The sequence below is a fragment of the Aythya marila genome, assembly GCF_965140915.1.
Source record: "Aythya marila genome assembly, chromosome: 5".
NCBI classification, from domain to species: Eukaryota; Metazoa; Chordata; class Aves; order Anseriformes; family Anatidae; genus Aythya; species Aythya marila.
The window spans coordinates 34,123,092-34,137,638 of record NC_139046.1 but is presented as its reverse complement, the minus strand read 5'-3'; the positions used below and the strand labels follow the sequence as shown (position 1 = coordinate 34,137,638).

Sequence of the window (14,547 nt, the reverse complement as noted above, 5' to 3'; positions counted from 1 at the left end):
ATTTCCTCAGCATTGAGAGCTGATTGGACAGAGCAGCAAAGTATTTGTGAACACTTCAGTTATCATGAATTGCATGTTGTTTCAGCATTGTGAGGCAGTATTTCCTTGAGTAGAAGCAAACCTCTAAAACAGGAAAGAGGCTTGTTCCTGGAGCTGTTATAAAGTACCTAAGAGCAAGACGTTTTATGGGGCTCTTTCAAATGCCTATGCTGGTAAAGTTTTTTCAGTATTCTTTTATGGTATCTGAGCTTTATCCTAGAGTGAAGCCTTTCTGCCTTGCTAGAACAAATTGAAGATCAAGCAAAATGTTGAATTTGCCAAAATGTGTTTAGCCTCCAACTAATATGGCTCTAGGTTATATTTATAATTTGGTCTGATTTGGTTTGGATGTGCTTAAGTTCTCTCAAAACCCTACATTATGTCAAATAGGAAAACTGAGTGATGTGCTGAAGGTAACCCTATGTGGCATCTTGTAGTGTGCTTTATTGTACTTACTCTGAGACGCTTTCCATATGCTTTGCATACAAAGTATACAGTGCAATACGTAATGCATTTAAAAACTTAAAGGTAAGAGAGAAATACGCTAAGCCTGTTGGCAAGAACAGCAGTTATGTTGAGATGGGTTAAAGGAAAGTTGTTATACTGAATTACTTATTCAGTAGTTCTGTATTTTGGAATAGTTTTGTTACTCTAGTGTTAAGAAGACTGCAGTTAAGATGTGTCACGCTGGGAATGCTGTGTTATCTGAACCTGGACTATGATGTACTGCTCTGCTTTCCAGTTTACTAAGTTGCATTTGATTCAAAAACAATCTGTTGCGTGTGGTGGGGGAAAGTAAAACTCAGATGGACTAGTGTGGTATCAAGCAATCCTCTATCACTGGCAAAGGATACATCCATTAAAGCAATCATGCTGCGGCAGGATTCCAGTTCAAATCCTTCTGTCTTTAGGTCCTTATCTGAAATAAATAATCCCAGATAAAAACAAATCATGCAAGTCAGCAAGTCCTTCTTCCTCTTAGGTGGGACTCTAAGTAGAAACCAAATCTGCTTGCTTCATTCAGCAAGAAATGAGTGAGAAAGGAATCTGAAAAGGCCCTGAGTAACATTACAGTTAGTGAATGACAGATGAAGTTTGAAAATCAGGGAAGAAGGTCTACCTCTCCACTAGAAATCTTTTTTTAAAGCCATCTGCAGACTGCTAGAAATGCTGTATTATTCTGTGTGGTGCTTCCAATAAACTTTTGTTCATTACTGCATTATCAGTACTTGATCAGTCATAGATAGCATCTGTATTAAGATGTTGCTAAGTCTCAGATGTAGATTACATTTAAGTGAAACTAGGAAACTTGTGAATTTGAAACCATAAATAATTTTGAGAGTGCAACTCAGAGGTGGAGGGGTACATAATATCACAGATTTCTTTATCTAGGGTTACTGAAAAACATGTTAAAAACTCACGTTTTTTTACGACATTATTTAGAACATTCCTGAGTTCTTCAGCATTGATCTCCATGTCCTGGTAGGAAATGGGGGAAGAATACCATTAATTGCAACATTCCTTATTACAAAAATCACTTTATGGATGGATATGCTAAAAGTATGAAGTCTCTGGTCACTTTTAGGTGTGGTGTATGCTTCAAAATAGAGAGCATTCCAGGTTTGTATAAGCAGCAGTCCAAATCTTTGAGGCTGCAGCTACATTTTCAGTACAAAGCAGGTCTGAAGTTACTGTGCAGTGTTTATTAAACTACAACTAGAAGAACAACCAGTAACTTCAAGCCACTGTGAGCCAAGCAGCAAAATGTGCTCTTGATTTATGTAGCTTTTTGATCTGTTTCAACTTCCTTAGTTGAGTGTATACTGGACAGCATTGTATTTATAACTTCACATGCTATGCAAAATTGCTGGAAAAATCCTGAAGAGCCTCATGCAGTAGTGATAGAAATAAAAGCCTGAAATTAAATAAGGCTCCCTTGTACACAATTAGAATAATAAGTTAGATGTACATATGAAGATAGCTGTATGCTTAATTCAATTTTGATTTGCTTTTGCTTAGCTTTAGATCTCAAAAGAAATGTAGATACATTTTAAAATGTCTTGAATCTGTGAAGTTGTTTTAGTTTCTGTTGTGGCTAGGCTGCTCTGAAGGCAGAGGTAGGAATTGGTAGCATACTCACATCTCCTGCAATCTGTTGAAAAATATTCCTGAATTGTTTTTCCTCTTCATTCTCTTCACGAGCTTTTGCTGAATGACGCTGACAAGATAAAAGCAAAGAAAATATACCACCTTAGCCCAGCAGGAAAATGAAGGGATCTAGGAGTGGGATGTCTCACTCCCCCTCACGCGAACAAGCCTCTAAGTGATGCTGGAACTGCTCAGAGGAACAGGTCTCCCTCCTGGTCCTTTCCCCTTTCTTTTGTTAAATGTACTCCTTGGCAAGACTGCTGCATTGTTAGCTTCATCTCATTGCTCTCATTTCTCTTGAAATAAGCCTAAATGTTTACTTTCATTGATGGATGTTTATTTTCTAATTTTCGTTTTGAAACATTGTAAAGCAGAAATTTGGAGCAGAAGAGGAAAAGGTTCCATGGCTGCCATGTAGCCTATGAATTGTCCAGAGGGACTCGGGGGCTTGAGAGCACTTTATAACATGGAGGACCCTTTCTAGAGACAGATCACATGCAATAATTTCACACTCATTGTTTTCCTTTTTCTCAGACACATGCAAAATCTAGGCCTGAAATCTGAGATGTACGCTCTCAAGTGTACTGGAAAAGGAACTATCTATATGCTTTTCCCTGCAATATTACCTTGTGCATAGCAAAATTAAGTTCTTGGCTTAGTCCTTATTTTCCTGTGTCTGAACACAAAGGCAAGTTAAGATTGGTTCCCACTTTGCAAACAGATGTGCAAGCAATGCCTCCAAAAACCACAAGCTTGGGTGCAGGATATGATGTTGCATCTCAGGCCTCTCACCCATTTTCTGGAAGCAGAAATTCTGACTTCACTGTCCCAATTTTCTCCTCTGTGGTCATGAGAGGAAAGAGTGACCAGGGGTCACCTCGGGTTACTCAGCCTATTGTTCTCTGGCTAATAAGGACTGGTATAGGGCTATGTAACTTGTAATGGGAAGAAGTTGTGATCATTGCTAGGAGCTCTTGAAGCCCCTCGAGTGCTATTTGCATGTGTGTCCTATATTAAGTGGGTACCAGTTTGGGGGGCTGAGCAGCAGTGGATTGAACTATGCTGCTTGCAGGGAAGAGGTCTTTTTCAGCCAGGATGCCTGTATGAGAGAACAACCAGGAGCTGTTTTCAATATTATATTACTATAATGTTAGTGTAGGCACCAAATAACTGAAGGGATAGTCTCTGCTCATGCTCATTAGATCCACCTAAAACAGATGTAAGTTACACTGAGATTTGAGGAAATGCTGTTGGGTATCTAAAGACACTTCTTTGCTCAGTTCCCATGCTTTCCACAGCCACTCCTTCATGTTAGCCAGACCAAGCTCCCCAGCCTTGCCAGTTACTGCAGAAACCTTTTTCTCATCTCTGTGGGTTTTGTCACCATCTTTGCCAGCATCTTCATCTGTTGTCAGCTCCTTATTGCTGTTTGCTCTGTCAGAAACAAAGATGATAGGCTAGAAGAGGGAAGACAGCAAAAGAGAAGTGGAAATTACACAAGAAACAGTAGTAGGGAAAGTAGTTGGGGACACCCATTTTGTGGTAAAGTACATGCAGCCATATCTGGGAAAGAAAAAAAAAAAGAAAAAGAGGAATTTCTGAAGTTACTGTTCTTCTCATGCCAAAAAGAAATCTACAGAAACCTTTGTGCAATGTTTTGCTTCTTTGCTTTCCTGTTCAGAAAAGCACTAATACTTTAAATGTTACGTTGTTTGTTTGTTTGTTTGTTTGTTTTTAAATAAAAAGTATAGTTAATGTCTCCCTGATTGTCAATTCGTCTGAATTTTCCCTTCTCTATGAAGGACAGTAGCACTGAAAGAAGAACAGAATCCACATCCTGCATGAAGAATGTGTATTTGTGTAGGAGCTTGTTAATTATGTGAAGCGAATGTTATTTCTCTTTTAATTCTTGAGGCATTCAACCATAAGGAACCACATGCAATTGTTCTGTTTCACTGTATTTAAAGCAAAGAAAGCTGCTACCAGATGTGAATGTGTTATCCTAGAGTATTAATTGCAATCAACCTCTCTTGAGAAGAACATGTCTGGTTAGACTTTCAAGGTCCTTGTAGGAAATATGATTTTATATGGTGACCTGATTTATGTTGATTTTTGGACAATTTTGGGGTATATATGAAAGAAGAATCTAAATTAGAGTCAACCACATTCACCTTCAAAACGTTTCCCTTCTGGGTTTTTTTGTACTCTTCTTCTGGCTGATAATATTCCTTGAAACCTCAGAGTATGGCTTTTGGTTGCTAAATATACTGCATAGACTTGCAAGGAGAATCCTGAACTCCGGTGAACAGAAACTTAGGAAAGACGAGTAGATGCACTGGGTGTTGGAAAGTGAATGTGAGGGCATGTATCTGAAGAAGGGGTGCATTTCACCAGAAAGAGGTGTCAGGGTGCCTATGGAGGGGCAGGCAGGAGGATCATTTGAGCAACTCAGAGGTTCAAGCTTATAAAACTGAACAAGTTTTGTTATGGCTTTGCCACCTCCTTGAGTGAGAGAGGCACCTGATGCTATAGCTATATTTCATCAGATTTTAGTGTAGGAAGACAAAAATCTTTGCTCCCTGAAAATTTCCTCTTACTCAGTACTAACAACATAATTAGTTGACTAACTAGATCTGTTTCTAGATGCAGAGAATTCACTAATGATGTCGAGGAATTCTGCTGCATGCATTGCACATGCTTTTTGCCTTGTTGTCATTCAGCAAATTGTGCAAGTACCCACCTTGCCTTTTTTCTTCTTCTGTTTGAACAAAAACACAATATTTTTTTTTAAAAAACAGAATTTTAGCCACATTATTCAGAGTTAGAAAAAAAGTATAACTGTAGAAATGGGAAAACAAATATGAGAAAGGAAAAGAGAAAAGAAGTTGCTCTTTTCTATCTAGTTCATACATTCATACAGGTTTCAAAAGGAAGGGAAAATACACCCATAATGAAATTACGTACTGAAGGACAGAAATAGAGGAAAACATTATCAAAACAGTGGCCCATCTTGTCGGGGGCTTTGTATACTTGAATGAAATCTCTACTGTATCTTTATCTCTGACTATTCCGTTTCTTTTTCCCAACCAGTCAGTAGAAATTGGACTTCTGTGCCCACAAATCAATGTGAAGTAGCCATTAAATTCCACCAGATTTGGACAGCTATTCCTATACAGATGTGTAAAACCCCAGGCCAAAGAGTTAGTTTCTCATGGATTATAGTTTGAATCAGAGTATCATTAGGATCCCTTTCCAGAAAGCTCGTACTTCAAAATATTATTTTCTTTATTAGATGAGATGCCAATTTCACAACCAAACAAACCAAAAATCCCAGAGCACAGAGCTAGGCCTCCCCTGGTACCTGAATACTCTCAAATGATGGAGGCAAAGGCAAGGTTTAGTATGCTACACCTTCATGCCAGGGGCAGATTTCAAATCTGGCAAAAATATTTTGGTCTGTCTGAATCAGAAAGCAGCATATATAATGTCAAGTGTTAATAGGAGTATCTTGATGAGAAAATGTGAAAACTTATGTTAAAGGAACTGGTGTGTGGTTGTAAATGGTTTCCTGCTATATGTTTTCTTAAATGTGACACTCCTTCCCTCTCTCCCTCTAGTCACACAAAAGAGGCACAGGACAGTACTTACTGATGGACGGTCTGCCTCAATCATGTTTTCAACCTCCCTAGAAGAAAGCAGAAAGTAAATAAATCAGGCAAGTGGCTGTTCAAAACACTGTTTGCTTGTTTATCTGGTTAGTAAGCAGCCACTTGAACTTTCCAAACTACTGGTGTAGGTTGGCTTCCAGACGTTACAGCAGCAGACTGGATGGAGCTTCCCCAGTTTGAGCTGCGCATCCCAAGTACTGCCACCAGGAGCACTGCTGCCTGATTTATTCCTCTTAGAGCCTTCACAACACTGAACATCAATGGCTGGGAGTAAAACAGAGGCTTCATGGCCTAAGTGAAGTGACACTGGCTGCAGTTTGAGCTCTGGAAAAGTAGTTGAAGAGCAGGATGTAAAAGCAAATACCTATTCCTGTGTTCTGTTCAGGAAGCAGAGCAGTAAATAACAAACTTTGTTTTCTTTATAAAAGTGGTGGAGGGCATGTTTACAAAGGATAACCTGCAAGTAGTGAGCTTATCCACAGACAATTCTAAACAGGTTCTTGATAAACAATGAGGTAAGCTTGTGGAAGTAAGTTCACAGCTTGGTGTTTCTAATGGGGTTAAAAAATTAAGAGCAGGGTGTTGCAAACTGGGAAAATAACAGAGTAGTAAGCTCACCTCTACCTTTAGAGACAGATAAATAGATCTGCAACTTACTCTGAAAGACTTCTTTTCTCTGAGAAAACCCTCAGAATGAATTCTCCTTCCTGGTGGGGTTCATATGTTGATGGTATGACAACATACTCGCTGGGAGGCAGCCGGAAGCGCTCAGAGATTTCTCGCATGTTTATGTAAGTCTTACTTCTAGCTTTGGAGGCATTGTAGAGGAAAAAATCCTTTTGCAAGTGGTGCTTAGTGCCATGCATCTGCAGAACAAAGGAATTAGCATGTCATCTTACCCATTTACCAGGTGGCTTCTCATGCAGGTATAATGTGGTCAGGACAGAAAACACAAATTCAGCAGCAGAAGTTTTTTTTTGTTTTTGTTTTTGTTTGGTTTTTTTTTTTTTTTTTTTTTTTTTTTGCTAAAGATACATCATGAAAGGTATTCATTCAAATATGAAGTCAAGAACTGTGGGTTAAAAACACATACTAGTTGTCTTCTGCAGAAATAACTACCTTTAAAATAAGTCTGTAAACACACCATTTATATTGTCAACTTTACATTTTTCAGGTAACACAGCCTTCACGTGAGCTTATTTGCAGAACTTGTGATGCCAGTGATTCAGCTACTAGCAGGATCAGGACAACTCCATCTGTGCACTTCTAATGCATTTTCTTCAATGGCTGAAAATACCATTTGTTTTCCAAACTGGTTCTGAGACTGTAGAGCAAATTCTAGGGCAGCTGACACTATTTGCAGGAGGAAACAGAAATGGTTTAAGGGTCTTCTGCGTGGGGTGTAATGTCCAAGTGCTAGCTGATGCTGCTTCCTGCAGTTTAGGTTCACTGACCAGCTGTGAAAGCTGTGGCTAGGCCTCATGTAGAATAGAATAGAAAAGAAGGGCTGGGTAAGAGGTGAAGGTGTAAGCAGGGTGTGAGTGAGAAGGAACTCAAAATGGCTCACAAAATATTACTAAACACTCAAAGCTGAAAGGTTAGTGGTTTTACTTCTGTAACATCCTTGAAAAGGAAACTTGACCAGACGTTTTCCTGCTGACTTGCAGACAGGTACAACAGTAACACTAGCTATGAGAACACACCAAGTCAGTCAGTTCCCATTCAGCTCATACCTCTTTGGGCACCTAAGGGAGAAACAAAGAGAAGAAACAGAGGTATTAGATGAGTGCACTTGTTTATAGATCATATAGAAGGGCTTTCACATAGATTTCTGGGAATGCAACCAGTAATGAAAATGGTCCAAGTTATAGAAATATTCTAAGCAATTTATTTTCCTTTCCAGATTTCTTAGGATCTATATGAGATCCCTTAAGATTTGAGCTAAACATGACTGAGCAAACTGACTTCCTGAAATCACTAGGGAGAAGGGTATTGATCACTACCTTTGTCTTGGATATGTTTCTCTTTTTACATTCTACCAATGGTCTGTTTAGTTTCAGCATGGATAAAGGGGAGATTGAAGTATATATGGGGGAAAAAGTATGTTAAAATCTGGCTTTAAGTCACTGTAAAAGCCTTAAAAAATGTGCTACTTACAGGGTAAACCCTGAGGTTACTGTGGGCTAAATGATTATGAAGCCTTGAATTTCCTTATTCTTTTCCGTTCATTTCCTTGCAAAGTAAAAATTACAGTTCTTATAGTCAGGATGAACAATTCAGTGACTCTTGGTAAATGCATACTGCCAAAATTTGGGGATCTGATGCTAAGAACAAAGTCTAGAGCTGGTACCTCATAGATGGCAAAGCCAATGGTGTACAGGTTGGCTCCCAGCTTGCGTTCTTTCCTCCTGTTTTTCTGCATCAGTGCAACAAGGAAGCTGCAGATAACCTCTTCATCCTCAGGATCATCATCTTCCTCCAGGAGCTTCAAACGATACTGGGGATTGGTCCAAAATGTATCTGTGAAATGCCACCAACAACCCGAAGCAAACATGTAAAGCTTCAGTTTTCTAACAATACTTATGATCAAATGATTCTAGTATTCCCTGTCTGCAGTTCCTGAGGGAAAGGATAGAATGGAGTTTTTATTTATATATTTTAATATATTTTTATTTATTTTCATGTGTTTTCAGTTTTACATAGTTATAAGGAAGATTTAAAATGAAGAATTAGCAGCTGACAAACATCCAAAGGACTGAAAGCTGGCAAAGTTTATCAGTGGATTTCCCAAGTGAAATGTAGCTGATAGAATGGAATTGGTATCTCTCACCTGAGGCACTGCAAAGTATTTGAACAATGGTTTATCTTTGCCAGGCCTGCCTTTTTAGGTTTATGAGGTACTGTCACAGACATGGTGACAGAAGATTTCCAGATGGAAAATCGCATGGCTCATCCACTGAGGAATCAAAGATTTTCTATGGCTGAGCACTGATCAGGTTCTAGTGTGATGTAGCCTGTGGGATGTAATATAGTCCCTGTCAGTGGTGATATCCCTTAAGACTCATTGCTTACCTGGATAATTGCGGCAGCCTCCAGCTGAGCAGCCTCTCACCCAGCGCCCTTCGTTGACTGACACAGTCCAGGTCTGGAGTTTATCAGCTTCCAGAGTATCAGGTGTGAGGTTACAGATCTCAAGTTTTGTGAAATGCCTCATGAAATCTTCAAAAGATATCCTGGAGGAAATGAGGGGAAGATGAATCTGAATGAATATACGTGGTGGGTGGTTAACTGAAAGATATATTGCTCCTGAAGAGGTGGTAGAGAGTGACCCACATTACTGCTCCCATTAGGGCAAGTTTGACATGGGAGCTCTATGATTTCCTAATGTGTTTGACCTGTTGGTCAATTAACACAGGTACAGCTCCAAAATGGGGGACACCAAAATGAGAGGATGGTGCACAGGAAGGATAGGAGCTTGTGAAGTGTGGGATAACTGGAGGGACTGTGCTGGTAGGACTCAATAAACCCTGGTGGGAGATGGAGATTGCAGAGCAGGGGTTATTTGGAAATATGAAGGGAAACAGATTAGTGTGATAGTTTTAACACACTTAAGTAGTGTAGTATGAATCATTTTTGCTGTAGTTGCACATCTAGAGGAACACTTTTTTTTTTTTGACTGATATTCTCACCAGAACTCCCCATCCTCCGCGATCTTGTGCTGCAGACGGACTTTCTCTGCTTCGTTAATGAAGTTCCACTCTTCTGATCTTCAAAGGAGTAAACAAGCTACATTACACTTTTGCATTACACAATTTTCTTTAAAATTTTCTGCTCTTTACTGTAAGCATCTGTTGTAGAATGACAACACTTGAATTTAATTGACAAAAAAACTTCCTTTGTGTAATCTGCAACTATTTGTCCTCAATGCTGCCCTCTCCATGTGCTTCAAACAGAGAAGGAATTGCTCTGCTCCTTTCCACCTTCACTTCAGACTTCCTACTAGCAGCTCTCAGAAATCTGTTATTTTATTTAGCATAAAGACAAAAGTGCTTGCAGACTGTCCCTGCCAGTAGCTGCTCAAATTTCTTTTTGCAAAACATGATGAAAAGCTTCATCCAAACATGCTCATGTGCTGACATCTTGCTTCACTCAGTTTTTCCATAACTTGGAAGATTCTTCTACTGTAAATTCTTTAAATTCTTGATTTGCATATGAACATTGCTGACCTTGCTAGACAGTAAAAACAGACTATATGTATCATTAGACCAACTTTCCATTGGTAAAACCCCCTTCCCTCAACATCTTTTCTACAAGTAGATATGCTTTGCTTTCTATAGCTTTATCTAAGCACTGAAATGTGATGTTCTTCAAAATGCCAAAAAAGACCATTTAAATACCTCATTGTTAAATGCTAGGACCATACATAAGCTGTCTAAGGGTAAATGAAGCTGCACTATTTTTCATATTTTTTCAAATCAAGTGAAGCTGCTGGATGCTTCTTACTCACTTATCACTCCAAGGTCCATTCCATTCCACCTGTCCCCAGGGGTTTCTCAACCTTACCAGGCGTATTTTTTCCCCTTTAAATGTTGTCTAATTGAAAGAGAAGGCAACAAAAATCAGCTCAATTATTTTGTGAGAAACGGGCTCAAAAATGAAATGCTCTGTCTGACAAATCCCTGATACCAGCTCCCCAAGTGGTGGTGATTTTTAAGGCCATCACCCAGCCCAACCTGATTTGAGCGAGTGCAGGAAGACTGTTAGACCAGGAGGTGGCCAGCACTGGCCACCTTTGCCCATGCAGACCATGGAGAAACAATTGTTTACCTCGAAAGTCAAAACTTGGTTTTGTTTCTCCACAAAGCTGCTCTTTTATTTAATTATTAGATTTCTTTCTTTCATAATTCATCTCCCCCTCCTCTCCTTTTTTTCTCCCCAATCCACAACTTTGCTAGTGTGCATGACTCTAGGCCATTCTAGAACACAGGTCCCCACAGTAGGAGAAAAGGGACCATACATACCTCTTCCACAGCTGTGACAGAGTAGGCATGACCTTTGACCAGTCCGCAAGACATCCGGGTTTCATACTGCATTGGCACTATGGTCTGTTAAACACAGGATAAAAATTTGTGAAAGACACATGAAGCACAGACAGCTGCTCTGAGGCAGGAGGGAGAATGACACAGTTCAGGTGACAAAGTCTTTTTTGTCTTATTCCCTTTTTCCCATTTATCAAGGTGACAAAGCTTAGTGTACACAGAATTAATATTATTGATTAAAAAGGAGTTAAAAATGAATTATAAGAGCAAAAAGTTAATAATATTCATTGTAAAAGACATTTCATGTTTTACTTGTTCCCCTTTTTGTAGTTTGCTTTTTTTTTTTTTTTTTCCACTCAGAACATGCTAGTATATAGCATGATTAATTTTTCTATTAGTAGGACTGTTCAGCCTGAGGTAGTATGTTCTTCTACAGCTCAGTAAAGTTATTGCAGATAAAACGGGGAGCATCTCAGCACGTATTAGAATACTTTCATCTTTACACAGTGCTGCAATCTTATCACAACAACATTTTTTAAAAAAGAAAAACTGTTTCACAGACTTTGTACTAAATTAGACTATTAAAAAAAAAATCTCCAGTAGAGATATATATTTTATTCCATAATCCTGTGACTGTATTTTTTTTATCTGTCACACAGGAAGGATGTAGCTTTCTTCAGCAGGTATAAATAAATTTTCTCTCTTGGTAATAAACTGTTACAGTGTCTAATGCATTTTTATTTGTAAGTCTGAAAATACTATTTATCTAGGAGATAAAGAATTGAGAGCAGGGTGGCAGATTTACATAGTTCAGTATCCCTGCAGGAGAAATCACCGAAAAGAGTGGGAAAGGAAGGCTACACTAAGTGCACGTGGACCATGTGTGAAATTTCCCTTCCTTAATTCCCTCACAGAGAAATGACAGTGAGGCCCTGCCAGTAACTCTTCCATCTGTTTTTTGATACATCTGAGGACATGAGAAAGTCAGGGCTGGAAACAGAGAATTAGTAAGGTCACGCAGTTACATTCTCAGGTTGCGCAGGGAGGAATCTCATCCAAATACTTCCTGGCTGTCACAGTTATTTTCCATTATTTCCTTTCTACTCTTGTTTCTTTTATCTTGCTCTAGATTCTATACACTTTCCATCTGTTACCTCCTATCTGTTTCCATTTTTCTTAATTTCTCTTCATGTTGTCATCTTCATTACTTAACAGAACCCCTTTTACTTTTTCCTATTTAATAGTATAATTTTCTGTTGCTGGTATCCTGATCTGCTTCTCTGGAGTGCTTCTGAAGTATGTATTATCTGCCTCTTTCCATCAAGAGCCACGATATTTTCTAGTGATGGCTTGGGAGTGTAACAACCAGCAGCAAAACACAGCAACTATAGAAAGAGTTTTGTAACCTTCCAACCTTTGGCAGTCACCGAGGGGGAAATTCCCCTCAGAATGCGGGTGATTTGGACAGCCATGCGTGCAAAAGAAGACAACCAAATGGGGCTTTCCCAAAGAATTACATCATTTCAGTCTTTCAAGAAGACTAAATATGGATGACTAAAGCAGAAAAAATGGCTACTGCTGCAAATGCAGAAGAGTTTGCACAATCAAAGATTTTAGAAATGTAATATGCTTTTTTAGGTGTATTTTTTTCTCTATAAAGTGAGAGAAGTAATTTCTGTCACTGAAATGCAGCTCCCTAAAAAGTCAAGGTAAGACTGTTGAGGGATTTTTGAAACAGCAAAGATCCTATGGCTTGTTGCAGCTGAATTTCATCGCCCAGCTGAGGAATTTAGAAAAATATTGTTGCCAGCAGCTGGCTTCAAGGACAAGGTCTACGTGACTCCTAATCACAAGGGGGTTGTTTTCTTGTAGGTGGGGTTGTTTTCATGCAGTTGTTTGTCTGAGTGCTTTTGAACAATAATCTTGTGTGAGACACTATCCGCCCCTGTTAAGTTCACTATACATGTAAAAGTCAGGCTATTCAGGTAATAAAGAGAGCATGATCTGACCATACTGGTGTCTGTCGTGTTTTCGGCTGTTCTTCCTGCAACATATGACAATTGTCTCATAGAGAGAAAGGGGCAGCAATGTGTCCATTTACAGATTTGGAAGCTTTCAAGTTTCAAGTTAAGATATCGGATTTTCATTTAGTGTAACAACCCTCTCTTTATTTTTGTAGATACAAAGCAACTTCAGAGTACCATTTTTTTTCATAGCACACACAAATCTAGACATGTTTCTTCTTTTCCATGTTGTGCTTTTAAAATTAGGATCTTAAAGGCAGTAATCTAGTAAGAGCTCTCCACCTATATCTGAGTGTTCGCTCAATCCAAGTCCACCCCAAGAGCAGACCCCTCCATTTGTGGGCAGTGGTCCACAGTGCTTTGTTACAAAGTAAGTTCAACAAGAGCTCTTGTGCCTGGAGTGAGAGCTATACAGAGCATGCTTTTAATTTCTTTTGAGCACACCCCCACATGCTCTGGGAACTTGTTCCATCCTAATATTTTAATTCTCTCACTCTTTACATCCTCTGCAATTGAGGGACTTGCTAAAATGTGTTAATAGTTTCCTGTTACTAAATGTAGTAACAAATGTGGAACCTGGACGTATTTTATGTGACTCTGCTTTCATTTCTACTGTACAAGTAAGCTCTGGAAATTAGAAGCTTGTACCAAAAGTCAGCAGCCCTTTGCCTCAGTATCAGCAAAGTCCTCTAGACAGGTGTATCAGTGATGGATGCACTTGAAAGGACTGAAGTCCTTAAACATGTATGTCAAATAGCATTGAAAAGAACAGGTCTTTACCTTTGGGATAATTCAGTGAAATAAAATAAGGGTTTAAAATTTTAAGTGATATGTTTCTCTAACTGCTCTGTTTGTAAATAGAAGTGCTGTGAAATTAACTGCTTCTAGAAAAGTACAAACCCAGGCTGGCCTTTCATCTGTCCCCTGGTAGTCCACAGTGGGGTGAGACATCTGTGCGTTTTCTAGATTCTTCACCATTCGAGATATCAGTTCGCCAATGTCGCTTCTAGGTGCTGATCCATAGGAAAAGCCTAGGTTATCCTGAAACAGAGAATAGGAGAAAAGTTTGGTGTGGAAAGAGGAGGCAGGGAGAGCAAAGAGAAATAATGCAAGAAAGAGGATTGTCTTTTTTGTTGTTTGTTTTGTTTAAAAAAGCCTTGATAGCTTTTCTTCTATCTCTTCTAGATGGTCCATACTTATCTACAGTGGTTGATATCACCTGTTGTTCTCCTGCTTTTATTGCTATGTCACACTAGTTATTGAAACTAATAGTTTTTTTTACTTTCGTTTCTAAATTAACCGCAATGAATATAGATGATCTATATTGGCTATGTTGGGAATCAAGGGATTAGCATTTGGACACTTATATCATCTTTGACATGAAGATTTGCATCTCAACCAAGTTGCAGCACCCCCCTACTAACCCCTTTTTACTTGAGATGAAGGCACTGAGAGGGGGGTGCTGGTTTTGTTGATTGGACCCCTTTTTCTGACCTCCCTCTTCTGCTTCTGTTCACTTCCCTTCTGGTGCTTGCTATTCTCTAATGATAGTTGTTTAGTGCGGGCTGCCCTATCTCCTACAAATGGATGTTTGCTTATGTGGACTAAACCAAGCTGTTCCAAAAATTG

At 39.1% G+C, this 14,547-nt stretch overlaps 1 protein-coding gene across 3 annotated transcripts in view; it reads right to left on the bottom strand.

Annotated features, from left to right (window-relative positions):
* CAPN3 (calpain 3) overlaps positions 1-14,547 on the bottom strand; it is a 28,353-nt gene that overhangs the window by 5,390 nt on the left and 8,416 nt on the right. Inside the window, exons 6-19 of one of the 3 annotated variants that reach the window (XM_082761962.1) lie at positions 13,819-13,959; positions 10,877-10,960; positions 10,363-10,448; positions 9,545-9,622; positions 8,928-9,088; positions 8,206-8,375; positions 7,589-7,600; positions 6,513-6,721; positions 5,836-5,872; positions 4,928-4,945; positions 3,543-3,644; positions 2,180-2,257; positions 1,461-1,518; positions 894-958 (exon numbers count right to left, since the gene is read on the bottom strand). In XM_082761962.1, the coding sequence (XP_082618088.1) occupies positions 894-958; positions 1,461-1,518; positions 2,180-2,257; positions 3,543-3,644; positions 4,928-4,945; positions 5,836-5,872; positions 6,513-6,721; positions 7,589-7,600; positions 8,206-8,375; positions 8,928-9,088; positions 9,545-9,622; positions 10,363-10,448; positions 10,877-10,960; positions 13,819-13,959 (1,299 nt within the window). Of the gene's footprint in view, positions 1-893; positions 959-1,460; positions 1,519-2,179; positions 2,258-3,542; positions 3,645-4,927; positions 4,946-5,835; positions 5,873-6,512; positions 7,545-7,588; positions 7,601-8,205; positions 8,376-8,927; positions 9,089-9,544; positions 9,623-10,362; positions 10,449-10,876; positions 10,961-13,818; positions 13,960-14,547 lie in introns of those variants that run through there. The other 2 variants (XM_082761960.1, XM_082761961.1) reach the window with 2 other exon arrangements.